General features: G+C 38.9%; 4 protein-coding genes across 6 annotated transcripts; 3 read left to right on the top strand and 1 right to left on the bottom strand.

The window, feature by feature from the left end:
* The first annotated feature begins 2,065 nt into the window (after window positions 1-2,065).
* Window positions 2,066-14,148, top strand: LOC114722292 (kinesin-like protein KIN-4A). 2 transcript variants are annotated; one of them, XM_028908285.1, is made up of 26 exons: window positions 2,066-2,666; window positions 3,848-3,994; window positions 4,086-4,235; window positions 4,393-4,646; window positions 4,938-5,125; window positions 5,238-5,362; window positions 5,727-5,763; window positions 5,982-6,073; window positions 6,195-6,302; window positions 7,107-7,202; window positions 7,403-7,493; window positions 7,868-7,980; window positions 8,860-8,958; window positions 9,058-9,171; window positions 9,283-9,399; window positions 9,493-9,573; window positions 10,395-10,466; window positions 10,902-10,995; window positions 11,070-11,101; window positions 11,331-11,428; window positions 11,554-11,649; window positions 11,763-11,984; window positions 12,222-12,384; window positions 12,673-12,825; window positions 12,906-13,208; window positions 13,650-14,148. In XM_028908285.1, exons 1-25 carry the CDS (start codon window positions 2,550-2,552, stop codon window positions 13,119-13,121), a joined length of 3,075 nt encoding a protein of 1,024 aa, XP_028764118.1. In that variant the 5' UTR covers window positions 2,066-2,549; the 3' UTR covers window positions 13,122-13,208; window positions 13,650-14,148. The 2 variants fall into 2 exon arrangements, with proteins under 2 accessions (XP_028764118.1, XP_028764119.1); XM_028908286.1 differs by having other exon boundaries at window positions 12,924-13,208.
* Window positions 14,088-17,262, bottom strand: LOC114722293 (probable inactive receptor kinase At5g67200). The gene is made up of 2 exons (XM_028908287.1): window positions 15,735-17,262; window positions 14,088-15,007 (listed from the first exon to the last, which is right to left on the bottom strand). The coding sequence occupies exons 1-2, from the start codon at window positions 17,146-17,148 to the stop codon at window positions 14,454-14,456; spliced, it is 1,968 nt and encodes a 655-aa protein (XP_028764120.1). The 5' UTR covers window positions 17,149-17,262; the 3' UTR covers window positions 14,088-14,453.
* A 3,556-nt stretch (window positions 17,263-20,818) lies between these two features.
* On the top strand, window positions 20,819-22,207 carry LOC114722298 (protein IRX15-LIKE). Its single transcript, XM_028908295.1, is given in 2 exon segments — window positions 20,819-21,793; window positions 21,796-22,207. Coding segments are annotated over 2 exon segments (924 nt in total). The 5' UTR covers window positions 20,819-21,015; the 3' UTR covers window positions 21,942-22,207.
* A 1,835-nt stretch (window positions 22,208-24,042) lies between these two features.
* On the top strand, window positions 24,043-27,591 carry LOC114722297 (probable 2-oxoglutarate-dependent dioxygenase At3g50210). 2 transcript variants are annotated; one of them, XM_028908294.1, is made up of 12 exons: window positions 24,043-24,299; window positions 24,595-24,692; window positions 25,400-25,518; window positions 25,625-25,688; window positions 26,015-26,082; window positions 26,224-26,282; window positions 26,400-26,565; window positions 26,681-26,700; window positions 26,785-26,831; window positions 26,943-27,023; window positions 27,112-27,201; window positions 27,314-27,591. In XM_028908294.1, the coding sequence occupies exons 1-12, from the start codon at window positions 24,266-24,268 to the stop codon at window positions 27,443-27,445; spliced, it is 978 nt and encodes a 325-aa protein (XP_028764127.1). In that variant the 5' UTR covers window positions 24,043-24,265; the 3' UTR covers window positions 27,446-27,591. The 2 variants fall into 2 exon arrangements, with proteins under 2 accessions (XP_028764127.1, XP_028764126.1); XM_028908293.1 differs by having other exon boundaries at window positions 24,045-24,299; window positions 24,595-24,710.
* The last annotated feature ends 118 nt before the right edge of the window (window positions 27,592-27,709 follow it).

Here is a 27,709-nt window from a genome sequence, read left to right on the forward strand (position 1 = left end):
TTTAAATTAGTTAACTAATTTTTATATTTAAATCCGGTAATATATTACTGTGTACTTTTTTGGGCTAACCGTTTCCCCCGTTGAGAAAAACTCTGCTGTGGCACTGCAGAAACGCGAAATGGTGGCTGTACTGAAACAGTTGGTGGTAAAGCAATGGCTGGCAGGGCATGCAAGTCTGACAGTGTCCCTGTTCCCAGAAGGCCAGAGTCAGCGCTGTGTCATCTTTCCGGCATGCTCCCCAGATGCTCTGCCATGGAATCCAAACCTCCAAGTCCAAGCCCAAACCAAAACAAAATATGCTTGGAAATTTCCATAAATCTTTTATAGACGCCATCGAATGTACGTTGGCCTTTTCTAACATCTATGCCCATGCAGATGCCCTTTTCGAAGGCTGCCACTTACCAGAAAAAAGTCCGCACATATAAACAAATAACTTTGCTCACATAGACAATCTAAATTATTATTATGAACATTTATTAAAACGGCATAATAACAAATAGTATTAAATAATTAATTTATGGTTTACTGGTGAAGTGACTTTATATATAATAGTACATACGTAGAAGGCTAAATAATTTGTGTGAGGGATTGAAAGGAAAGAAATAATGAAAGAGGAAATGTAAATAGGAAAAAAGCAATGGGGAGAAATGGCCAGGGGACACGTGAGCGAGGGCCCCACCACCAAGGCTGAGGCATCATTGCCCTTTTTCTACGTTTCATCTCACTGTGAAGATGGCTGATGCCCATCACTTTCCCCGCTTCCCCTGTCCTTTCTTTCCCAGTTTGCCCCCAAACTGTTTTTTCTCCCAAAATTTCAAACGAAAAAGGAAAAATACTGCATTTCAGGTAAAAAAGTAATCCAACGCAACCTCGTTTCCCCTCCATTTTTTATGGTCAAAGATAGCATCATAAATCAGCCACCCATTTTTCCTTTCATACGGTTCATGAAAATACCATCTGAGCCTAGATGTTCCTTTGTCAGGTCTTTCATCATTTTGTCATCAAACATTTGCTCACCATGTAATCACATATAACAGTCATTTTATTTTGATCTAGAAACAGTAAACTTTATTTTTTTTCCAAATTATATATGATAGAAAAAATATTAATTATAATGAAGTAAGCATGTATTTGTTGCAGGGGCCTTTTAAACCAACAAGATTAAGCAATTTTCATTAAATTTTAAAACACGAGATTGTGGGTTTGATTCTTTCATAGAGGTAACGAGTATGTAAATTTCTTTGAGTAAGAGAATTTTTGCGTGAAAACATCTGATATAAAATATATGATCTACTATGTCCATTTTCTTCCCTCCGTTTTCAATATATTGGTGTGGATTATTTATTTTTTTAGCGTACAAGAGGATATTATTGACAATTCACGGGAGGAAAAAAGGTGTTACTGATAAGATCAATTGATGCCCAGACCCTTTTGCATAAACTTTACGAGCGGTAAATTCTTTCGTGGCTAGAGTTTGCTGAAAACAAAGGTTCACTGAGGCCAAGCATTGGATATCTTACTTGGGAGCAAATTAAGAAGGAAACTTCAAAAGATGCTGCACGTAATTTTTTTTTTCTTTGGGCAAAAGAAAACTGTATGTTCAAGGTTATGGATGCCCTGTTCAACAAGATTGCATCAAGAGAAAACTCGACGAGTATATTGCGTCAGTTAAAATTTTCGTTAGGAAAAAGAAAAAGATACTCCGTATTAACAGTTAATCAGTCAACGACAAGGTCTGGGCAATGCGCAGCATTGAATACGCGCTACGTCCAAAAAGCCCAGAAACAAATCACAATGTGTAGCCTTATAGTAGAAAAAGGACGCGTATTCTGCTCTTCAGATCGGGACATATACTGCCAATATATATATATATATATATATGCTGGTTATTTTCATATTTGTCTCTCTGGACTTGGAGGCTTTCCATGGTTCTTAAAAGACAAAAAAGAAAAAGAAAAAATATTATAAAAGGAGACAAAGGGGACTGACAAGAGGGCGGACAGTTGGACGCTGAAACTTGCGACGAGGAATCAGAGCAAAATAAATAAGAGAGAGAGATTTTGTGAGAGTAAAGCGAGGAGGGCTGTTGTTATGCAGGGGCAATACCGGAAAATGAGTGATGGTAGAAGAGGCTGTTGTGCGTAGAGACTGGAGAGCAGAGAGCATCGTTCAAAGGCTGGGGGTATCAGAGCTGTGGAAGAGGTGAAGAACAAGGAAAGTGACAGTGGTGGTGGTTGTTGCAGTTAATGTTATCATCCCTGCAGAGTGCAGCTACCTCTTCTTTTCTGGACTTCCCGCCTTCAAAGTCCTCATAAGTCGCGCTTTCTTTTTCCCCTTTCTATTATCTTCCAACAACCACCTCTCGCTCTGTTAAATCCACCTTCATTCTCTCTTCTTCCTCTTTCGGCTCCCGTATTCATTTTCTTAACTCTAATCCTAACCGATCAGAAGCTTGGGTTAATTTCTCCGGATTCTTAATTAAGTGCTTCTATCAAGTTCTTGTATACGTCCATTTCCCCTCACCTGTCTCTGTCCCTCCCCCCCAACCGATGGAAACATCCGAGAATTGTTCTGTCAAGGTTGCTCTGCACATTCGTCCTCTCATTGCTGATGAACGCCAGCAAGGTTGTAGAGAATGTGTTAGCGTCACTCCAGGAAAGCCCCAGGTACTCAGCTCTTCCCTATCTTCAAGAACTGAGATTCTTGGACTTTGAGCTGCTTCCTTTTGCACGTTTCTTGAATACGTATATTTTTCCAATCAATTTCTTATTTTTTTTACGGTGAAATATTTTTCCTATCAATTTCTTGACAGCTAGATTTTGCCTGTATTTTCTCATCCCACGGAGGATTGGTTAATGAATAGTTTAATCGTTTTTTTACGGGATTGGCTATATCTCCCGAGTCCTGAGAGATTCGTTTTTTATTTAACGCCTCATGACATGAGTTTTCCTAACAGTAATTGAGACCAAAGGCACAGAAACCTGTTTTCTTTCGTCCGAGTTTTATTAATTTATGCTTTGTAACTTGCAAGCAACTCTTTTGTGATTACTCAATTTTTATATTTTCTCTACGCTCCATCCAAAACATCATATGTCCAGTTTCAAAGTTCCAGCCTCAGTGTTTACCCAGAAAAGCAGCCCGAGTGTTATCAATGCATTTCTTACCTTCTTCTTTGCGCGAGCATATGCTTCACGATGAGTATATCTTCTTAACGTAGTTATACAATTCGGGTTTGGTGTTTCAACAAATCCATTGACTTGTAAGCTTAGGAAGAGCTGGGTGAGTGATCAATTTCCTCACCAAATATTGACATTTTAAAAGTTCTTCAGGTCCACAAAACCAAGACATTTCCTCATTATCTGTTGTGTGGTCTTCTCCCACGTGGTGCCTTATTTGTTGCTTCTAGCGTTATTTTCTAGCTAAACTTTAAATAGAAGGATGGGGTTAAGATTTTTCAATTCTTATTAATCCATAGCCTTCAGCAGATTTTTGGGTTCTTATACGATAAGGTTTTGGTATTAGCTGCAAGAGCGCCCCAGTATAACTAGACATCTCCTTACAAATAAAAACCAAGAATATAAGCTTGTCTGTTTATGGAGTCATAGAAAGTTTTAGGAAAAAGAGAAGTACGAAGCTCTCTTGTTTTTTTTTATCATTGATGTATTAATATGGACTTCATCTTCGAAAGAATAAAGCCATATTGACACCACATTTGCTTTCATTATATCCCAGTTAGAAATTGAAAAGGTTATTCAAGATGCTATACAAATGTGAGCTTAATAGTCTGCAGCATGCTCTTTATGGTCTTAGATCTCGAGGATCTGATCACAGTTTAGTGCTGACCCAGGTTCAAATAGGGTCACATTCATTTACATTCGATCATGTTTATGGAAATGGTGGATCACCTTCGTCTGCTATGTTCGAAGAATGCATTACTCCATTGGTTGATGGTTTGTTTCAAGGATACAATGCTACTGTTCTTGCTTATGGTCAGGTAATGTCAATCGTGCATGTCTTCTATTCAAAGTTGAAAAAGATTGTGTTATTTATTAATTATTATTTTTTGATGTATGTATATGCCACAGACGGGATCTGGGAAAACTTACACGATGGGAACTGGCTATAGTGACAATTGCCGAACTGGAATAATTCCTCAAGTTATGGATGCCTTGTTCAACAAGATTGAGACATCAAAGCATCAAACAGAATTTCAGTTGCATGTCTCATTCATTGAGGTGCATCCACATGCATGTAGAAATTAAATATTCAAGATATATTGACTTGCATGCATAAAACATGAGCAGATCACAGTTAACTCGTCTATAGCAAAAGCTCATTTCCAAAAATTCTCATATTTATGCAACTAATTTTTTAGTATTTTTTATTCTGAAGATTCTGAAGGAGGAGGTGAGAGATTTGTTGGATACGTCATCCGTGGCCAAACCTGAAATCTCTAATGGTCATTCTGGAAAACTATCTGTCCCTGGGAGGTCATCAATACAGATTCGTGAAACATCAAATGGAGTGATAACACTAGCAGGTTCAACTGAAGTTTCTGTTAGTACTTTACAGGCAATGGCTGCTTGCTTGGAGCAGGGTTCATTAAGCAGGGCAACAGGAAGTACAAATATGAACAACCAGTCCAGGTAATTCATGATCCTCCACCCTTTGTTGTCTGACTAAAAGGGTGCTCGGTCAATTGTCAATGATATTGCTTTTGCATATTGTTGATTGTGATTGAATTTGGAATTTTTTTTTTTTTGTTATTATTACTCTTATATTCAAGTAGAGATTGAAGTTTTATTTTCTTTATTATTTCTTTTGTATTATTGACTAAAGTAAAAAATTTGAACCGTGGAAAGAGTTTGCTTAATGAATTACTGTAGATTGAATCTTAATATACAAGTGACTCGTGGTTTTACTTCTGTTTGAATCAGCCGGTCGCATGCCATCTTCACCATTACATTGGAACAGATGCACAGGCTTCATTCAAATTCTCCTGGCAGTGACACTTCCGATGAGGACATGGGTGAAGAATATCTTTGTGCAAAGCTCCATTTGGTGGATCTAGCGGGATCTGAACGAGCTAAAAGAACAGGATCTGATGGTCTTCGATTAAAAGAAGGTGGGTCATATACCATGTAAATTTTCGTTTCAATATTATGAGCCACGCCATTTTAGTAATAGTAACAATGATGGTAAGGTTAGTGACATTAGCTATATTTATTTGTTGCCAGGTATCCACATTAATAGAGGTCTTCTTGCACTTGGTAATGTCATTAGTGCACTGGGAGATGAAAAAAAGCGAAAAGAGGGTGTACACGTCCCTTACCGGGATAGCAAACTCACTCGACTTTTGCAGGTTAGATTAACATCATGCTGTTTGAGGATTTCTACACACTCACCCACCCATACCCACATATTTCCCTAGTATAACTTACCAGTATTAGCAATTAAGTGGTTGTGCTTTAAAAATTATTGTTATTGGATAAAGAACTCGAACGCGTTACATAGCATTAAATAATTAAAATCGATTTTTGATATGGGTGATAAGCAACTGACATGTGAGGTGGGAAAAGGTCAAGATTGATGTTGGTAGGGGACTTGGCTTTCATATTTAAGATGTGGATTGTGAATTCTACGCTGGTTTCTTTATGTCAATCTCTTATGTGTATTCTAATCTGGAGCAATTGCTGGTCTTCTCGTTTTTACCTTTTTGGGTGCAGGATTCACTTGGTGGAAACAGCAAAACTGTCATGATAGGTAGTTCTGAAATTTGATTCCTATGTACAAATCGCTGTGTTTAAGCATCTTTATGTGCCCCTGCTTTACAATCATTGAATGTTCCTTTGTTTAGTGCATTCTGTTTCAGTCGAGGCAGCGTATTGCAGAGAATGTGCACACGATCACTATAATCTTTTTTGGGATAAAAGCTTAGTTATTAAACCTGTATTGCCTCACAATTGGCACGCTTTTTTCAGCTTGTATCAGTCCTGCCGATATCAATGCCGAGGAAAGTCTTAACACTCTTAAATATGCAAATCGTGCACGCAATATTCAGAACAAGCCTGTTGTAAGTTTTCATGGCCTTTTACTTTCAAGTGCATTCTCTGCCTTTGGCCGATTTTGGAAACTTGATATGGTCAAAATTCCTGATTCTGATATATTGCAACATTTTGTTGTTTCCTTTGCAGGTCAATAGAGATTTACTATCCAATGAGATGCAGCAACTTCGTCAGCAGTTAAAATGCTTACAGGCTGAACTTTGTGCTCGTGGTGGATGTCCTACTAATGAAGTGCGGGTATATATCTGATCCTGAGGAAGCTTATAAACAGAGAAAAAACCCAAAATAAACAACACAGAATGGGAACACTTAAGATTAATACTACTCCGGTCCTTAATATAAGACCTTGTTTGACTTTTATTTTGGTCCTAAATATAAGACCCCAATCTACTTTATCTCTCATATTTATGCATTTTTTTCCAAGATAGTCCTTCTAATAATTGTAATTCTAGCCAATATAGCTTATTAGTAAGGATATTTTAGAAAAGACAACACCTATTTATTACAAATAACTAACTTAATTTCTTTCCTTAATCTTCTCAAATTAGTCAACTGGGTCTTATAATTAGGACCGGAGGTAGTAATACTTTTACTGCATAAAAGATGACTACAACATGATATATGACAAACAAAAGATACAATACACTCAGACACAACTCTCACAAGATACAACACACAGGATACCAATCTTTCGAGAGGATTGGCTCTCTCCTACCGAAGGCCTCAGCCACACTTCTCAAAATTCTTCTCTGCCCCCTTACTTAACCAGAAGGGAAGATTTATAGATCCAAAAATGACTTTCACAGCCCTTATCTCAGACTTTGACTATAGCAGTCCTATAGCTACTCTACTCTCAACTTCTTTCTTCAAAATAGCAAGTCAAACTTCTGCCCTACAAAAAGTAATTTTCCCTTTTCACGTATCTTCCTAGGTCTCTAAAAGTGGTCCTAACAATATCATTGCTGAAGTTTTCACTGCGAATGAACATTAGATTAATTGAGTTGGAACTTTGGCATCTGGCTTCATGTTATTGTTGCACAGGTTCTTAAGGAAAGGGTTGCTTGGCTTGAGGCAACTAATGAGGATCTCTGTCGGGAACTTCATGAGTACCGCAGTAGATGTGCAACTGACACGCAAGTATGTGCATATAAAGAGCTTCAGATGCCCGCTTGTTTCCTTTTCTTCTGTTGATAATGGATCAATTTAAATTTCAATACTTGGAATAGTTTTGCATGTCATCATTGGATATTTATGGTTATGGTTAAACCCATGTTAATTTCACTTTAAGGATAGAATTACAATTGAATTGGTACTTGTATTTCTTTTTCTTTGCTCAGGATGGGGATATTTGTCCTGTGATTGATGGACTTGATAGTGGCCTTCAGAGCCTAGACTCGTCTGACCACCAAATGGCTGAAAGCATATCAGGTGGATATTAATTTATTTGTGATTTTTAATGAAAAATAGGAATATTGTTTATTATGCTTTATAAAAGAGGGGAAGGGGACAGGTGCAGAAGAGGAACGAGATGATTTGCTTCCTCCATATCTCTAGAAGAATATATGAACTTTTCTTACGTAAACGAGATTTCACTACATTCTTTGTGAAAGGTGCTTTTGTATCAAATCAATATATTTTCTTGTGTAAGGGAACCTGCACACAGTGATGCGGAATTAAGCATTACTTGGGGGTTTTATTGTTGTATCATGTGTTTGAATAATGTTGCAGTCTGTTGGTTTTGTTTTGCTGCATGGCTCTTATAATGTTTGAATAACGTTGGGCCATTGTGTCTTATTTTGCAGAGGAAAATTCTATAGAATCAGATGAAGCAACGAAAGAGTTGGAGCACGCACTCTTGCAAAATACTATGGATAAAGAGATGAATGAGTTAAATAAGCGCTTGGAGCAGAAAGAGGTTTCATCTATAAGACTTTTACTTATGCATCTAATCTAACGGCTGATCATAAAGGTCCCAAGAGTAAAATCATGATGCGTCTTGATAATCATTTTCAACATTTTGGTGTTTGTGAATTCCCAATTCATCTCGGCCGCTTAAATTGGTTGGTGCAAGCCAAATAATGACTTTTCATTTCTGATGTGCTGCCTTGTGCAAAAGCACATTGAAGTTGAAGGGTAGACAAAGTGCAAGCCGTCCTCAGCTCTGCTGAAATTTAATTTAATCATTAAGAACGGTTGCTACAATGGTTGAACCTTAGGTTACTTAGTTGTGGTACCTCTAATAATTTTCCAAGGAGCCTGTTACCACAAAAGATTTGGCTTTTTATTTGCAAGTGCTCTCAACAGATTTAGTTTATGCAGTAAATATCGCATCCAGTGGCGCAGATGTGGACCTGTGGTGAAAATTTCCATGTTCTATCATTGCTAAATTAATATATCTTTACATGTGTGTCTTTTTTCTCTCTCAAAAGGGGTTTTGTACAAAATAGATCAAGCACCAGCAAGGTCATATTCTTTGAGAAACACGATTGTAGAAAGGAAAAATTAAAATTAAATGATCCTGGAATGATTTAGCCGGTTATTTGAATGAATGCCAATCTACTGTTCTTTATCTGAATTACTTGATTCCCTTATGTTTATGGTAGATTTTGATATGAATTGCGCATGCGCACTAAGATTACAGCACTAACCAACATTATTTCTGTTAATGCATGCTGAACTTTTGGTGACTTCTGTTAACAGACACTGTTCACTTCTTTTCTGATATGATTCAAATAATGAGCAGGAATTGTAACTCCAACTGAACATCTATATCTATCCTTTTCATGTTTTGCAGTCTGAGATGAAACTCATTGGGGGAATCGAGGTGGAAACTCTCAGACAGCACTTTGGAAGAAAAATTATGGAACTCGAGGAAGAGAAGAGACAAGTGCAGGTTTCATTGGAAAGAAATTTAAAATATCTTTTGAACTGAACATAAAGTTTATGTTTCCATACTACCAGTAGCTACTGATTATGGTTTGAAAATGAGCAGAAAGAAAGGGACCATTTGTTAGCTGAGGTAGAAAATCGTGCCACTAATTCGGATGGACAAGCACATAAAAATCAAGATATTCGTGCCCAAAGATTGAAGTCACTGGAATCACAGGTGATAATTTTCCTTAACTTGATGCAATTCTGAAGTGAAGATTGAAATCACTGGAATCACAAATTACTGCCGTTGGTCAATATATTGATTTTTATAAATATTGAACTGCAGATTTTAGATCTAAAGAAGAAACAAGAAAGCCAGGTTCAGCTTTTAAAGCAAAAGGAAAAAAGTGAAGAAGCTGCAAAAAGGCTGCAAGCTGAAATACAATATATTAAGGCTCAAAAGGTTACTTTCTTTTCTTTGGTTTTTTTTCCCCCCACCCACTTAACTAACTATGGTTCTTGTTTTGGATCTCATTCACATCCTTTTACAATGCAGGTTCAGTTGCAGCACAAAATGAAGCAAGAGGCCGAGCAATTTCGACAGTGGAAGGCCTCTCGTGAGAAGGAATTGCTTCAGGTTGTTTGCTTTCTCATATAAATATATTATGCTTCAATTTTCGCATATTCTACTTTGAAATTTTATGCTGCCAATTGTGATTGTCTAACGATTTCAAGCTGTTTTGTTGACATTGACATGTTAATGTATATGCCTTTCAAAGGCCTTGTGCTGAGCCACTTTTTTTCTTTTCAAACGTTCTCTTTGCATTAAGTCATCGAGTCTAAGGTTTCTTTTAGAAGCCCTAGGCATTTATTTGAAACTCTGGTTGACAACATATGGTCATAGAAACAATAGCTTGAATTTAATAATGCTATGGGAGTAATGAAGATTTTGGGTTAATGGTTGCTTCGCTCATACAATTAAGGTATTAAAAACTAGACTCGGCCATTGGACTAGTCAAGGCATTGATTCCCGAATCAATGGTTAAACTATGGTCGAACTACTCATAATTAAATTAATATATGTTTAATTTTAAATATATACCAAGCTGCCAACTATTTTGAATTAAAAAAATTATTTTAAAAAAAAGCAACAATGAAATTTTAGAAAAATAAAGACTAAGAGTAAAAATAAAATTTGAAAATTTTGGTAACTATTTTATAATTTAAAAAATAAAAGTGAGATAATTATGATCTGTAATATATTTATGATGCATATGCTAATTTTAAAATTTATGAGTTTGTATCTTCCTTCTCCGATGCTTATCTTGTCCTGATTGACGTTTGGTTCACTGGTGGTAGTTCAGTCCATTCTTTTGTCGGGTTATTGAAATGTTCGGTCCATTTCTTAAAACCATGCGCACAACTGCAATTTTAAATCTTTGTTTTACTCCTGAGCAGCTGAAAAAAGAGGGGAGGAGGAATGAATATGAAAGGCATAAACTTGCGGCTCTAAACCAGCGCCAAAGAATGGTAAGTTGAAAATCTGATATTTTGCTGTTTATGGTGTCTGCCTCCTGTTTTGTGTTCCTTGACATTTCTTGATTACTTAAGAGTGTACAATATAAATTAGATGTTAGCTGCTACATTGTTCCTTTTATGTTTTCCAGAAAGGATTTCTCTTGTATAATAACCACATATAGGCTATGCCTCTTTTGCTGCTCTTATGAGCAACAAAATTATGTTAATGGGTAAAGGGGGCTAAAATGTGCGAGTTAGGTAATGTTGCAACTATTCAGCAAAGAGGGGGGAAAAGAAAACATTACTCTGAACTTGATGGCACGGACTATAAACTGAAGATTGGAGATTCTGAATAGATGAGTTTACATGTGCCCATGAGAATGAATGCATGAAAAGTGAAACACACTGACTGCTGTTAGCTCATCACTCATTAGTCTATACTTGCAGGTTCTTCAGAGGAAGACAGAGGAAGCGGCAATGGCTACAAAAAGGCTAAAAGAATTGTTGGAAGCTCGCAAATCTTCTCCCCGTGACAATTCAGGTAGCATTGTTTACTATTATTTTGTTTAAATGGATAGATATTCTTTATTATTAATTATTTGCTCTATATTTCAGTTAATTCTAATGGACATCTGCTGCCTGGGCAGGTAATTATCGGTCATTTTGTTCTATATAACTAAACAATTTATATGCTTAATGGCCTAAAAATTAGTGTCCCAACCAACCGAAGAGCGGGACTGTTTTATGTCAGATTAGCTACCTTTTGAACCGCACAACCGAAGTCATGTTATCCTCATGCTTCCTTATGTTTTAAACCATTATGTTTGATTAAAAATAAATTTGAGTTGACCAGTTATAACCTGATTTTATATGTAGACGAATGAAAAATCTTTCCAGAGGTGGCTCGATCATGAGCTTGAAGTCATGGTCAATATGCATGAAGTTCGTGCTGAATATGATAAGCAAAACCATGTGTACGTGTTTAATCCTTATTTCTTTCTCCAATTCTCTTTTTCTGGGGTGAAAACTTTCACATTCACGGATGTACTCTCTCTCTCTCTCTCACTCTCTCACTATTGATTGAAAAATATTAATTTAGACGATCTGCATTGGAAGAAGAGCTGGCTTTACTGAAACAAGTAGATCAGTTGCCAGATGGACCAAGTATCCCTAAAGGAAAGGACAGATATTCCAGGTACGTATATCGGATTCCATGCTTGTGTTTATGTGGATGTCTTTCTGCTGGTATTTTTGAGCAATTCAAGAAATCTTTAACTTGCCCTTTTTCCTTGATCCCCCCTTTGGCAGACTGTTATCCATGTCACCAGATGTGAGAACGGCAAGAATAGCTTCTCTTGAGAACATGCTCAGCATGTCTTCAGTTGCTTCAAAAAGCATGGCTTCACAACTTAGTGATGCAGAAGAAAGGGAACGTACATTAAACAATCGTGGACGTTGGAACCAATGCCGCTCAATCGGAGATGCTAAGAACATGCTTCAGTATTTGTTTAATGCAGCAGTGGAAGCCAGGTGCTCACACATCTTATGAGAATCTTAATAAAATTCTCCAGTGTTTTATTTAAGGAAAATCTTCGCAGTCCATGAAAGACGTGTATTGAATGAAGTGGTCAATGGACTTGCTTGCCACATGGGTTTCGCTACTAAATCTTCTCTTCTAACTTGCTTTTGAAATGCCAGTTGTGTTTAATTGTAGAGACTCAGCTCTTCCCTATTACAAGTAACAATAGTGCTTATAATCCTTAACAGGTGCCAATTGTGGGAAAAGAACATGGAACTTAAGGACATGAAAGAGCAACTAAATGAGCTTGTAATGCTACTACAGCAAAGCGAAATACAGCGAAAAGACCTCCTGAAGGAGCAAAAAATGAGGGAACAAACCGTTGCCATTGCATTGAGTACATCTGCATCGGTGAGAATTTCATTTTTCATTGGGTCGTTGTTGGGTTTTTAATTTTTGATTTCTTTTGAAAAATAAATTTATTTTTTAAAAGTGACGTTTATTAATTTATCTTTGTTTTGGGTTCTGCATATGCTAAAATAAAAAGTTATTTGCAATAAAAAATTAAATTAAATTAAATTAAATACAGACAGTCAAATTAATTTAAACGGTCTGGATTGATGATGAGCACACGAAGACCTGGATTGTGCTTCAGAATTTATTTCATCCATTTATATGTTTTGTGACCGGAACTAACAGGCAAATTCGCGATCGCTGAAACACTTCGCTGATGAATTGAGTGGTCCATTGTCTCCCATGTCATTTCATGCGCCAAAGCAGCTCAAATTCACCTCTGGAATTGTTAATGGCTCAGTCAGAGGGTCAGCTGCATTTCTAGATGAAACTCGAAAGGTAAATATCCCCCTTCATACTCTTCTTTACATAATGATCGTATTTCTTTTTCCAGTTAAATAGTAATGTTTTATATTCAGATGATACCCATTGGACAGTTGTCAACAAAGAAGCTAGCAGCCGTAGGACACGCTGGAAAACTTTGGAGGTGGAAGAGAAGTCACCATCAATGGTTGCTGCAGTTCAAATGGAAGTGGCAGAAGCCATGGAAACTCTCAGAATGGATCAAGCACAGTGATGAGACAATCATGCGGTCGAGGCCTCGAGCACTTCATTCAATTGATGTAACGTCTTGAATTAAGGAAAAATTCTCGTGACGTTATCACCACATTGACTGCCATGTATTAAAACACATGGTTTGGCGACAGTCCAATTAGTAGCAGGTAATCCTTGAATAATGGATTTGTTTTGTTTGTTTATCACAACAGCATATTATGTTTATGATCACAAAGTAGTTAATTAAAAGAGAGTTTAAGACAGCCCAGCTCTGCCAAAAAAGCTGTATTGGGCGAGAGAGGCTTTTCCTAGTTAATACAAAATAATCCGACCGAATTCGATTCTGTGACTAATGGAAGTCCAGTAGCCTTATTTCTCCATCAAGTTGCGTTTTATTCCTGGTAAGAACATACATCACCATCCTATGATGTTTCTCCAAAAGATGTCTTGTACTGATATGAGAATTCTTCATCAAAAGATCGCCGATAAATCTTTTACATTGAGTGACAGCCTTGATTTCTAAAAGCGTGCAGCTCTTTAGTGGATGCTCCCTTTTGCCGAAATTATATGCACAGGATTGGTTCTTACAATCTGCTTTCCGTTTGCAGGCATGTTGCATGTTGGGAATGAGTTTCTTGTCTTCCTCCTTGTCTCGAGTGCTTTTGCCAAGATGTAGTTCGCTTGTTGGAGGAAATTCTTCCATGGTGTTATGTGCAGGTTGTAACCGCATATAAAGGCAACTTGGTGTCATGGACAAAGTCGCAGGAAAGTAATATTTTGAGAAGGTTGAAACTTGAAAGAATGGTGCGCCACACTGGATATATGGAGGAAGCTATGATTGGTGATGATGCAGCTTCTCTTTGGATCTCCTGCTGTGCGATGGTTTTGCTGTGCCGGAGATTCAAAGCGTACAAGGGGGGAAAAATATTTTCCTCTTTAGGGGACCGTAGGTACTTGGATGTGTTCTGTACATATGTACAAACTCTCCAAATTGCTCCGAACTAAATTGTCTATTTTGTAGTTGTCTTCACCGTATCAATGATTTGTTTGACAACTGTGCAGCTATTCTTCACTACTATAATACTTGGATCAAAGCATCAGAAAACATCAATGTTGTGTACTTACGTATTCATGGAATATTCTAACAAAATTGGTCGAATACATGGAACTACCGGCCTCGCACCAAGCGATTCCTGCATCGACTAAAAAAGCGTAACGTATGGTATTTGCGTGTACTTGCGTATTCATGAAGACTCTTACACAACTGGTCGAATAAACTCGGACTGCTAAAATACTCTTCAGATCTTCTCGTGCAACGCTCCTTCATCTCCCCACAATCAGAGTTTACAGTCTCTTGCCTTTACCTCCCCAACATGACTACATCCAATCCTTTAAGTTCTTGACAGCAGCTATTAAATCCTAGCAGTTGTATCTTCCATCGTTACACTGTCCTTTATCTCCTGTATCATCTTCAAGACTTGCCACATTGCCGGCCTCTGCTCAGGCGACGTTGCACTGCAAATACTAGCGACTTCCGTGAGCATTCCAAGCCCATTATGTTCAGCACCGTCATCATCCCTCATTGCTCTAACCCAATGTTGCATATCCGCGGGCACAAGGAAAGGATGTTGAGAAGGATGTTTACCCGTAAGAAGCTCCAACAGAAGCACCCCAAAGGCATATACATCAGACTTGGGAGTGGCTCGGCGGCTAGAGTTGCGAGTCTCTGGTGCTTTATAAGCTGCCGAGTCAGGGTCTTCAGTTGATGAAAACTCCGCAAGGAGGGCCAAGCCGTAGTCTGTGACACAAGCTTCAAAGTCCACGCCAAGAAGGACATTAGTCGACTTCAGGTTGCCGTGGATTAATCTCGAGGCTTGATGTATATAGGCGAGTCCATGGGCTACATCTTCGGCAATCTTTAAGCATGACGTCCAGTGAAGAGGCTTCGCTCTCGTTGATTTCGAACCTGCAGAGATAGTGGTATTCTAGTCAGGAAATTATCATCATACATCAAAGCGCATATCTAATACGCATACATGCGCTATGCAATGTCTAAAATCGTCCCAAAAAAATTTCACTCAAAAAAAAAATCGTCCCAAAAAAATAGAACGGACAAACGAGTGACCCGCTGTTAATTTTTGAGCAGGTAATCGAATCACAAGAGATCATTGAATGCAGCCTAGTCAGATTGTCTGCACGCAGTCAAACTGAATAGCCTGACCCTCCTATTTAAGCGAGCGTTTTAAATATTCCAACCCTTGGACCCAAAAAGAACACATTAAATAGTCCAATCCCGTGATTGTCGGCAATGGGGAAGATCGATGCGTAGAAAGGGATACGCCGGAGATGCCCCAGCCAGAAGGCAGAGCAATGAAAAAGAAAAGGGGAAAATATTCTCCAGATCGGCAGCCGGAAAAAGTATCTGAATCATAGATCGGATTCCACTTTTCACATCCACCAAACACTACATCTGGGAGATCCAATTCGCACATTGAACACCACCATTCACCCAAAGCAGCAAAACACGTCACACTGAATTTCTAAATCCACACATAGGCCCCATGAGTTACACAACTTTTGCACCACTAACTCTGACTATCTAACACCAGCGATTAGCTAATTCTGCTGAACTAAAGTACTAGAACTACAGAATGAGTGAGTTAAAGAGCATCATTGTTGTAGATTGGACTTACCATGTATCAGGTTAAAGAGGCTGCCATTAGGTTGATAATCATAGATCACCAGCCTCTCGCCCTTTGCCTGGAAATAAGCTCTAACCGGCACCAAATTTGGGTGCCGGAGCTCGCCCACCATTTCCATGTGATGCTCGAATTCTTGGCTGCTAGTTATTGCTGTTTTAATAGCATCCAGCCTCTTCACTGTCATTATGAGATGGCCATCCAACACAGCCTTGTATGTGGTTCCTATGTTTCCCCTACCCAGCAACTCCGCCGAAGCTCTCATCAGCTGCTCTATTGTACACAACTGTGGCTCCTCACTGCAGAACACCAAATTCCCACTCTTATGTGCTTCTTTTATTTTCTCTATCTTTTTTGCCTTCTCACTCCATTCCCTATTTTGCTCTGTCTCTGTTTCGACAGCTAAAGATGGAGGAGGAGGCGCATTTACATCTTTGGTTTCCAAGGACTCCTGTACTTTCATGGTCTCTGGTCTTCTGGAATTGCTTCGTTTCCTAAGCAATGCAATCGCGAACAGGATGGATGCAATGAGCACCGAGAACCCAATGGTAAATCCTAGAATCAAGGCAGTGTCCTTATGCTTCTTTTTAGTAGATGAATTTGAAGGAACGACCATGATTCCCTGCGATTCCGCGCTTTGCCCAAGTGGCGCCGCGGAGGTGGAGGCATTGGAGGGACTGAAGAAGGGAGGCCGAGAATTACATGCTATGTGGATGATCTCCCCACAGAGACCCTGGTTCCCGGAGAACGACGCCGGCGGTAAACGACTGAGTGTAGGCGTCATCGGAACCGGCCCAGTCAAATTGTTTCCGGACACATTGAGGATTCGAAGCGAGGACTGGTTCAAGGGGGGAAGGGTTCCGTTAAACCCGTTGAAATCGAGGCGAAGAGAAATCAAGCGGTCCAGGAGAGTTAACCCGGCGGGAACAGAGCCGGTGAGGTTGTTGTGGGAGAGAGAAAGAGTGAGAAGGCGATGGAGGAAGAGAATGGAAGGCGGGAAAGAACCAGAGAAGGAATTATGGTCGAGAAAGAGGGATTTGAGGTTGACAAGAAAGGAGAGGTCGGGGATGGGACCAGAGAGGGAGTTGTTGCGAAGACTGAGAACTCGAAGCTGGTCGAGACGAGACAAGGTGTCGGGGGGGAAGACGCCACGGAGACCGAAGTTCTGAAGGACGAAGCGAACGACTCTGCCATGGGCGCATTTGACGCCCTGCCATTGACAGTAGTCATAGCGCTCGTTGAGGGCGTAAAGGAGCTTGTTGTCTCGGTCAGCCTTGGATTTGAAGGAGAGGAGGTAAACGGCGTCGGAAGGGAGGAGCAAGTCGATGGTGGGGGAGGCGGCGCGGGAAGAGGAGGACAGAAGGGGCAGGAAGAAGAGGACAAGGAAGGGTGTGTGGGAAGGAGGCATGGCTAGAAGAGCTTGTGACTTGTGAGCGGAATCTTCATACAGACGAAGACGGAGAAGGGGTACGCTGATTCGTTTAGGCCTGCGGAATGAGGATATAAGAAAACGACCTTCTCATTTCTCACTTGCCGCTTGCCACTGTGTGCCTCCTGTGTCCCGCCCCGTGGGGTCTGTATTTTTAATTCTAAATCCTCGTCAGGCGATCACATGGTAATTTTTTTTTTTTTTTGATAACATCACATGGTAATTTTTGATCAAACTACAAAGAAACAATTCTCACCTGACAAAAACAAATCAGTTCGAAAAAAGTGAGGGAAAATTATAATTAGATCTCATCCATGGGAATTAGGTACAAAATGATCCCTTAAAATTATCAAATTATTTTGAAGTCTCAAGAAACCTTATTATAATAAACTTTATTTATTTAACTACCAAATTATTCTTATTTTTAAAAAACAATTTGTATTAATAATTAAAAAAATAGTTGTTGACAACTTAAGATGTAAGGATTAATAACTATTATGACAGGTATTGACAATTCATCTGAGAAAATATGTTGTGAATATCTGCTGTGATAGCTGTTAATCCTTACATCTGAAATTGTCAATAACTGCTCTTTCAGTTATCAATACAAACTTTAAAAAAAAAATTTGGTAATTAAATAACCGAATTTTCTTGCAATAAAATCCTTGGCGCTTTCAAAATAACTTAATAATTTTGATAGATTTTTTTTATTTAATTTTCTTGAGTGGAACTGTATTGTAATTTTCTCAAAAAGTTATGACTAGCTAAAGTCTCCCATATAAGTAAGAAATCGCGAGATCATCTCATGTGTGTGTAATCTCTCTGACTAAAAAAATATGTTTTGAAAAAGGTTTTGCTAATAGGCAATTTTTTATTTTTGTTGGGAAAAGAAGAAATGGGAAGCCGGAGGGCGTAGAGTGGGAAGCAGCTGGGCTGGGTGAGGATGGCAGAGAGGCACGTGAATGATGGGGAAATGCCTCTTTTGTTTTTGTTGGGAAGCGCCTTTGCTTCTTGACAGCCACAAATCAAAACGCCCCTCCCCTCCTCCCATTCCCATCCTCCCCAATTTGTTGCCTTCCCCTCTCCTTGTCTTTAATCCCAGCTAGTTTCTCCTATTCTCACATTTATGACTCCTCTTTTATGTCCTTTTCATTACTCATTTCTCACCAAATATTACCATCATTTCTTAATTCTTAATATAAAAGTTAGTTTGATATTCAATTTAATTCTAAATATGTGATTCCAATTCACTTTATCTCTCATATTTATTTATTTTTTTTTCAAAAAAATCATTGTATTTGCACATGTTAAAAATTTCATTAAATAGTTGTTCTAACTAATATACATGATTAATAATAGGACTCTAGAAAAGACAATATATATTGGTTACAAATAACTAATTTAACAAACTATTTTAATTTACTCAAATTAGTTAACTAAATTTTATATTAACCACCAGTAATATTTTGTTGTAAATAAGCCACGAAATTGGTCGATTCTTCATGGCAGTTGTTTTCCCAAAAATATTTTCTACCTTAATCAACACAATAACTGGCTAATAAATTTATTTAAAAATTATCTCTTTCTTCACCTGATACCAAGTAATTTAACCAACTCGTGTCAAGTTGAACTCAATCTCCCTCCGAGTAAACTCAGACAAGAATGGAACACAATTTAAATCTTAGGTTGAATCCAATTTTCAAAAGACGAAATACGAACAAAAACAAACTAAAAACATTGCTTGGCGCAGGCAGAAGATCTACACGTGAATAATGCCTGCGCATGAATAGGGCAACGGTAATGAACAGTGGAGTGCATGAATCCGTTATTTTGTGGACTCATTAACAATGCAATTTTGATGAAATTAAAGTATGTGAGAGTGAATGCCAAGTGTTTGAATGAAAAGAATAATAGTTGACGTCATTCTGCGTCCCAATAAACACGTTATGTATGCTTCCCTCAATGTCCCCCCATTCATCATGACCTCCACCCCTTTCAACACCCGAGTCTTCTATATTTGACCCATCACATCTTTAATTCGGTGCGAGCCAACTTTCAGTTTACCCAAAAAAAGTTATTCTAAGATGGGTTTACCATGCGGTGAGGAGTTTTAAAAGTTTGGGCATAAATAAATAAAAGACGTAGGAGATTGAACAAAAGAAAGAGCCATTTTATTGTGGGGGCAAGAGACAAAACAAAGTCCCTAACTTTAATCATTCGTTAATGTGAAAAAGACTGCGCAGGTGAAAGACAAGATGAAAAACGGTGCTGTGAAAAGGGGGTGCCCTTCCAGTAACCTCAAAATTATAGTACAACATGATCTCTTCTCAGCCGATCTTAAAATAATCATGCTGACCAATTTTGGGAATCTATGCTTTTGGGGAACGTGCGTGGCTTCAAGTGGCCTCTACTATTCAGGGGCTGATGAACGATGAGATGCGTGCAAATGTTGATTCCAGAGAGCACTTTAATTTTCGCCCCTTCTTTTTCCAAAGGAAATTACGTGGCTTCTATAATTGGACCATTTGTCTCATGGAAGGTCCCTCCACATACCTCCTTTTCCTCTCCTCTCCCAGAATTTCAAATGCGCATCACTCCGGCACAGGAGAAACGGATCTATTTAAGGATAAAGGCATGTTAATAAAGCCATCAACCATGCAAATTAAGGAAGCCTTTCTAATCAGAGAGGCCCGCTCTGGTGCTGCCCGTATTAGTGTTAACCAAAAAGAAAAAGGCAAGACTTGGGGTACCTTTTAAGCCTAAATTCGTACCCAGTCTGAGCCGCTACGTAACGGATTGGGCCTTATGGATCAAGGACCTTGTTTGTTTTGTTAATCAAGATAAGCCATATTTAATAGGGACGAAAAGATAAACCTGTTTAATGCATTAGCCCAATGATACTTAATGTTGGGCCCACATGTTTTGTAGCCTCATGACTCATACGCATAATAGTACTCATTGACTAGGTCCATGAGGTGGTGGTTCTACGCAACGCATTTGCTGTGGGCGTATTATTTTTTTGATGAAACATTAGGGTATCCACTGGCGGATCCGGTGACTAATCCTTTCACTGGCTTGTAGGCACCTCAATGGGTGGAGCAGCTGGCCCAGGGTTTTAAAGTTTTTCCATGCCCAAAGCAAAGATCGAACCCTCAACACTTGGTTAAGGGAGGATGAGCCCCACCGCTCAACCACACCCGTGGGCGTATTATTGGTTCGAAGTGAAGTCGTCTTAGTTTGTAACCAACAGGATGCTGATGACACAAAGGACAATAAAATGTAGATGGGAAATGGGAATCTGAGCAGGTACGTGGTCTTGTTCGGAGGCAGCTATGGCACTTCCAATATTCTAAGGTGGGGGTTACGTGGGAAATAGGACAGAAAACGAGAAGGAAAAGCGACTCCTGGCTTGTCATTAGTTATTCAGTCGCTCGCTGCAGCTATCCTCTCCCTCAACCACCCCCCGAGGTCTGCACTCTCCTCCTTTCATAATTAACTAATCTTTTATATGCGTATCACCAATTAATCATTGTCAAATTAGTACCAACCGTGTCCGATGTTGACAAATTATAAAAACCCATTTAAAACCTGATATATATCTTTTCTTAATATATATGCTCGCTCCCGACACAATCGTTTTTTATCAGTTTCTAGTCTTGATTAAAAGCAGGGTCATTGTGAGGTCATCCTCCAGGCCTCCAATTGTCTCGCTTCACCATTGCTTCAATTCTCTCTAACACTTGTTTAAAATCAAAGCCTTCTTTTCTGCTTCCCTCTCACAGTCTCTCTCCAGCTCCTCTCTGCTTCAAAGCACAGAGATTCTGTTCTAAGCCCCACAACACGACCATGAAGAACCCAAGCACTAACAACACGAAGCTCATCCTGCTCCACCCTTACATCCAAAAACAAGGAAGCTCCAATCGCCTGTGGCTTCTGGCTTTCATATCCCTCCTCACGGTCGCCTTCCTCCTCACCCTCATTTACACTCGAGAGTCGATCTCTCCCGCCCCTGCAACGCCCTCCATCATCACCGCCTCTGTTTCTGGGATCAACAACGCCGCCCCCTTGCCGCCCACCGTCATCAACACGCTCCTCCATTTCGCCTCCAAATCCAACGACACCTACCACATGCCCTACTCCGACCTCAAGCCCATCTCCGACATCCTTCGAAAATGCTCCTCGCCTTGTAATCTCCTCGTCTTCGGTCTCACCCCCGAGACTCTGTTATGGAAAGCCCTGAATCACAATGGCAGGACCGTGTTCATCGACGAGAACCGTTACTACGCTGCGTACATTGAAGAGAAGCATCCGGAAATCGATGCGTATGACGTGCAGTACACGACAAAGAGGCGGGACATGAAGGAGCTCATAGCTTCGGCGAAAGAGCAGGTGAGGAACGAGTGTAGGCCGGTGCAGAATCTGCTGTTTTCCGAATGTAAGCTGGGAATCAATGACCTTCCGAATCACGTTTACGACGTGGAATGGGATGTGATATTGGTGGACGGGCCACGGGGGAACTGGCCGGACGCGCCGGGAAGGATGTCGGCGATATTCACCGCCGGCGTGCTGGCAAGAAGCAAGAAGGGAGGCAACCCCAAGACGCACGTGTTCGTGCACGATTTTCAGGGGAAGTGGAGAAGTTTTGCGGGAGGGAGTTTCTGTGCCAGGAAAATCTGGTGGAGGCTACCGGCAATTTGGGCCATTACGTTTTGGAAAGGATGGATGAGAATAGCTTCCAGTATTGCAAGCATCAGACATCGTCGTCGTCCTAGTCGTGATCCATCACCTTCTTTTTCAGCTTTCTTTCTTGGTTGGTTACGTTCAAGTCCACATTACCGTCACGAATACCGCTAAACAAACATAGTCATCACAAACGCCTCTGTCTCGTTATTTATGATCCTTCTCATTTTGCTCCATGTTCTTGGCTAGCGCTGTAAAAAGACTTCCTTTTCTTCCATTTCATTCTGTGCCCCTGTATGGACACTGTAATTTATTTTATTTTCCCATGAATCCTAATTAACTTCACCAAATTCCAAAAGCTGACTTCATGGTTACTTTCGATTATTATAGCCAACAAAAAGGAGATAGTGAAGCTGGTCAAGTGGTTTGATGGGGGGAGTGGGAAGCAAAAAAGACCTGTAAAATAATCGCACAGCAAAACAACTGGAAAACAAAGACCAAATGAAGTAATATTTAATTGGCAGGCTCTTCACGAGAAAACAAGCAATAGTGTCTACAATAATATTAGGAGGTTGAGCAGCCATTATTCTATTAGTGCAGGTAGGTTCCTTCTCCACTTGAAATTATGCATTAGGTGGTGCATTAGTTATGTGATCACAAACTATACTACGGCCTGGCTTTTAAATTCAACGTCACTTCCCCGAGAAGTTGTTTACCATAATCTCCCAGACAGAATAATTTTTTCCTTTTTTTTTTCTCTGGTTTAATTTACTTGCTTCTTCCTTTTCTTTTCTTTTTTTTTTTAAATATTTTTAACCTAACTCTCTTAGACAAACTATGATATTATGGTTCAGCTTTACCTGCCAATGGTGGTTACATGAATAGAGAGAAAGCTTCGAAGTCAACTTCATATTTCTTTTCTTGACTTGGCTATCTCTGCTGCATCAAGTTGTTTCCCACGTGAACGTACTAGTGGATTAATAGGTGGCTTGAAAGCTACTGCTGCTAGCTACCCTTTATGTATCAAAATATGTATACCTCTCTGGATTTACATGTGATATAGTAGATTTTGTATTAAATATATCGAGTGATCTGAACCCTTGATACGCCGTTTTATTTTTAAAATTTAAGCTAGCCTCAGATAACTAGTATAATATATACATATATATATTAATGAAATTACATATGCACCTTATTTCGTGTAATATGTAAACCATTACAATTTTTGATGCACATTGTGTTAGAAATAAATTGGTTGTTTCACAATAAAAATAAGCATTTACTTAAAATTACTTTTAATATCATATCAAGGATAAAAGCATAATCCCACCTCATGTCGAAATTAAACTTGATGAGGGGAGATTCTTAAAAATGCATATTTAAATATTAAGAAAGTTGAATGTAATTTTTCTTAAATAGGAGAAATATTGAGTGTAAATTAACAAAGATATTAGCATATGGTTTATCCTCAATATAATTAATACGAAGTAGACGCAAATTATCAAAACTTTTTTGTCTAAAAAATTTTAAATAAAGCAATGTGATTTTTTTGACTTGGCATGGGAACAAAGTAACCTCTTTTCTTGACAGCGTCTAATAAATTACTCAAAATCAGGAGCTTTCTTTTCTTGAACGATAGATAATTCTTTTTTTTTTCCTTATCACAAAGTCAAAAACCAAACCAACAGATTAAAAAAACCACACGCCCAGGGTAAAGAAAATGATAAGACGAAATGGGGACATTGCTGGAATAAGATTTTTAATATAAGAGTTAGTTGATTAATTTAAGTAAATTAAAAAAATTAGTAAATTTAGTTATTTATAAATATGTGTTATCTTTTCTTAAATATCTCTACTAATCATGTATATTAGGTAGAATTATTATTTGATGAAATCTCTAACATAGTAATTTGTGCATCTATTACAAGGATTACCTTAAATAAAAAAAAATAAATATAAAAAACAAAATAATTCGAACTAGCATTGACTAATGATTAGTTGGTTGGCATGATTCTTCGACCTCATCTGACTACAAGGTCAAATGGTTTAAAAAAAAAAACCCAACTTATGTTTTAATTTTTATAAAATAATTGCTCGATGACATAACTAAGTATCAAAACGCAATAGAAAATTGGCTAAAAAGAAAAGATCTCTTTGGACGGGCCGGAGAAGGAATCGAGTCTCATAATTGCTGTTTTATTATGGATTTATGACTCAGAATCATCACGTTCGTCGTCGTGATGTCTATCTTCGTCAAAGGTGGTCCCCGGTCAAGCTTTTCTCCAAGAAGATGATGGCACTGGCAATCAGGCGCTGAATCACAAATATTGTAAGAGAAGTCGACTTTCGATATCACCACAGCTCCACCGGGCCTCCCTCGCAACAGAGAGAGAGAGAGAGATAATCCCAGCGACGGATGGCCACCGACTTTAGTAGCATCCCCATTATTGGTAAACTCCTCATCCAGTTCCGGAATCTTCTCGTACTAGGAATCTGATTATCCTCAAATTTGACACCCTTCGGTTCTTTTCTTCCCTTGAACTCTACATGTTTCATTAACACGTTATATAATTGATTTTGCAAGTGAATCCGAATGCTTGCCAGTCACAATTGTAAATATTACCTCAAGTATTTTATGCTCATAGTTCATGAGCACAGGAGTGTTGAGTAAAATTTGCAAGAGTCAAGAGGAGGGCCTCGTTGTGTGCTTTGTTTCCTGTGTTAATGTTTCATTTTTGAACGCAGATATTAGCGCCCTTATAGCCAAGTCCGATGATCCAAATATTGCTGAGGACCCTGCAGTCTCTGAGGTTGTTCGACAATTGGATCAGGCTTGTAGAGAGGCAGGTTTCTTCTACGTGGTACTTTCCCATCGATTCTCTGTATCTTTTGACTTCTGTTTCTATCACTCTCTCCCTTGCTTTATTATTATGGCTGGAGAAAGAACAGCACAATTTTTTCTGGAGCTTGGGAAGAATCATTACATTCTGTAATTCTACAATCTGTTTATTTTCCCTTGTTTTCTGGGATTTATGTAATTACTTCCTTCTCTCCCTATTAACTTGACGGAGAGCTCTATGGACTAAAGTATAATTGGTGGAATGCTTGAATCATCAATTTATGTTTTTTCCACCCTCATTAATCAATGGAGAGATCAAGGATTACCTAAACTTATGTTAAAGAGTAAACCATTTATTAGGATAATTCTAAAAAATGATTGCAATTTGAGATGAACTGAAGAAGTTAAACCGTCTTTAACAACTTTCTTAACATCAGTAAGGTAGTTAGTTCACTATGACTGGAGGTTGTTTTCTACTCAGTGGGTCCACCAGCACCTCTATCAGCATATCCGATATTATTACTTTCTTACAGGTTGTGTTTTTCTTTGGCAATAATGTTTATGTCACTTGTGATGGTTAGTAACTAAAATCAGCAGAGATTGAAATTTAAAAGTAATTGCGAGACCATGGTAATATATTTTCTGTATGATTCGAAGCAAGACTATGGCCATTTAAGTGGTTGATGTCTTCAATTCTTCTTCCTTGATCAGAAAGGTCATGGTATTCCTGCTACTCTTCTGAAAGAGGCTAAGGACTTAACACGTAGATTCTTTCAACTTCCATACGAAGAAAAGATGAAGATCAAAATGACTGCGGGCACTGGTTTCAGGTTTGTTTCATTGCATAGATTCCCCTGCATCACAAATTATTATGCGTAGATCACTTGTGCGTTTTCCACATCAGATTTAACCATCCAACTTCTGAATTGAATACAGAGGATATCAGAGCATCGGAGAAAACATAACTAAAGGCGTACCTGATATGCATGAAGCTATAGATGTAGGTCTTAATTTTTTTTCCTTTCAACACAGTAATTATTCTTGTTTTAATGCTTTCTTACTGGCTAGCTAGTGCTTTCGTGACAAAACTACATACATTGAAGACAACCATCTGCCCTTCATTCAAACTCTTCCCTCGGTGATCCAATTTATTTAGTACACTAGAAATGTCAAACTCAACTTGACGATGCGTACTGTATTTTTTTTGACCTTGCGATGTGTAATGTATGGAAACCTCTCATAATTTGTTTTGTTATTTTATTCTTGGATTGGAGACTAGCATAACGGGCTTAATAAGTTAATCAACAACTCCTCTTTCTGGAACAGTGCTATAGGGAAGTGACCGAAGGCATGTATGGAACGCTTGGCAAACCCATGGAAGGATGCAACCTGTGGTATGTGGAATCAGGGTCTGTTTTCTTTAATTGATGCCAATATTCCACCCGCCCCTCCCACAATTTTGGCCGAGTATTATGCTCGTGAGAGTAAATATAAATATCCTTGCTTGATTCACTTTGTTTCGGTCAATGGTGTAGGCCACGAAATCCTTCAAACTTCAAAGCTCTTATGGAGGAGTATATTAGTCTCTGCACAGGCGCGCGCTTTCGTCTCCCTCACTTCTGTTGCTCATACTTTATATGATTAGGCTTCTATGGTTGAAACTTTCTTCTTCCTTTTTTTTTGGCCTTTTGTGGATCCTTGGTACCAGCAGAGCTTGCAAGAAAAATTATGAGGGGAATTGCCTTAGCACTAGGTGGATCACCAGATGAATTTGAAGGTCAGCGAGCTGGGGATCCTTTTTGGGTCATGAGACTTATTGGTTATCCAGGTGTATCCACTGCAAATGGAAAAGCTGATGTCAAAAATGACACTGGATGGTAATGAAATATTGCAGTTCTTTCTCGGGGTTTGCCCTTTTATTTCCATGACTGAGCCTTCCATCACTGATGTCTTTCCCATTTTGTTCTTCTTAATTCTCCAAAACTAATACAGCGGAGCTCACACTGATTATGGTAAATCTTGCTGAGCTTAAAATTGTTAGAAACCTAGAATGTTTGGCAAATCATTCTCAATCCTCTTGGTATGTTGCTTGACAGGTTTATTGACATTGCTTAATCAGGATGACGATATAAATGCACTCCAGGTATGAACTTCACTCAGATCAGTGCTGTAAGGGCACAGCGATGGATATTATATTCATTTCCTGGGATTCTTCAGGAAATCAATCATTCACCTTAAGTTCATATTGTTGAAGGTAAGGAACGTGTCCGGGGAATGGATATCAGCACCTGCGGTTCCTGGATCATTTGTGTGCAACATCGGTGACATGCTTAAGGTATACAATTGTTGAACTTAGTTTTTTCATTCATTAAGGCAATCCCTTACTTTCTGGGATTGTATGAGTAACGTGTTTAGCAATGCAGATATATTCCAACGGTTTGTACGAGTCAACTCTGCATCGGGTGATAAACAACTCAGAAAGATACAGAGTCAGCGTAGTATATTTTTACGAGGTGATAAGCATTTTTTTTTTGGCGAGCTTATCCCTGACCTGCTTGCTGTTTTTGATTGTTTGGTTGCTAATAGTAACAAGGGTGTGATTGTGTCGCACATGTGAGGGAACAGACAAACTTCGATACGGCAGTGGAGCCTTTGGATACCATTAAAACGAGGGCGAATGGTCCCAACAAGTTTAAGAGAGCCGTGTATGGCGAGCATCTAGTTAGCAAAGTCACCACCAACTTCGTGGATATCTAGATCTTGTTATCGAGCTAGTTCCCAATGCCCATTTTGTTTATTTATGACTCACGTGTCCCTTATCCATTGACTTCCTCGTTCTCAAAATTTACGTTTACATGCTAGCAATTAGTAGTTTACAATAGCTAGCCCACCCAAAAAAATAAGGAACTTGTCACGACGAACAAACCAGATTACTCGAGCATCTCCGCGGAAAACTTCAGACTCGGCCGAGCATTTTCGTATCAAATGTGGCATCGTTTTAGTACATATAATTAAATTAAA

Source organism: Neltuma alba, unplaced genomic scaffold (assembly GCF_004799145.2).
Source record: "Neltuma alba isolate B1F8T4 unplaced genomic scaffold, ASM479914v2 tig00012088_pilon, whole genome shotgun sequence".
In the NCBI taxonomy this organism is placed as follows: Eukaryota; Viridiplantae; Streptophyta; class Magnoliopsida; order Fabales; family Fabaceae; genus Neltuma; species Neltuma alba.

Coding starts and splice junctions, on each gene's coding strand:
- LOC114722297 (XM_028908293.1), top strand. CDS start 24,266: ATGGCCACCGACTTTAGTAGCATCCCCATTATTG. Junction 25,689..26,014: donor ATATGCATGAAGCTATAGAT/GTAGGTCTTAAT, acceptor TTTCTGGAACAG/TGCTATAGGGAAGTGACCGA. Junction 27,202..27,313: donor GCGTAGTATATTTTTACGAG/GTGATAAGCATT, acceptor GTGAGGGAACAG/ACAAACTTCGATACGGCAGT.
- LOC114722292 (XM_028908285.1), top strand. CDS start 2,550: ATGGAAACATCCGAGAATTGTTCTGTCAAGGTTGCTCTGCACATTCGT. Junction 3,995..4,085: donor CTGTTCTTGCTTATGGTCAG/GTAATGTCAATC, acceptor TATATGCCACAG/ACGGGATCTGGGAAAACTTA. Junction 10,996..11,069: donor TTCTCCCCGTGACAATTCAG/GTAGCATTGTTT, acceptor TCTATATTTCAG/TTAATTCTAATGGACATCTG.
- LOC114722293 (XM_028908287.1), bottom strand. CDS start 17,148: ATGCCTCCTTCCCACACACCCTTCCTTGTCCTCTTCTTCCTGCCCCTT. Junction 15,008..15,734: donor CCTCTTTAACCTGATACATG/GTAAGTCCAATC, acceptor CTATCTCTGCAG/GTTCGAAATCAACGAGAGCG.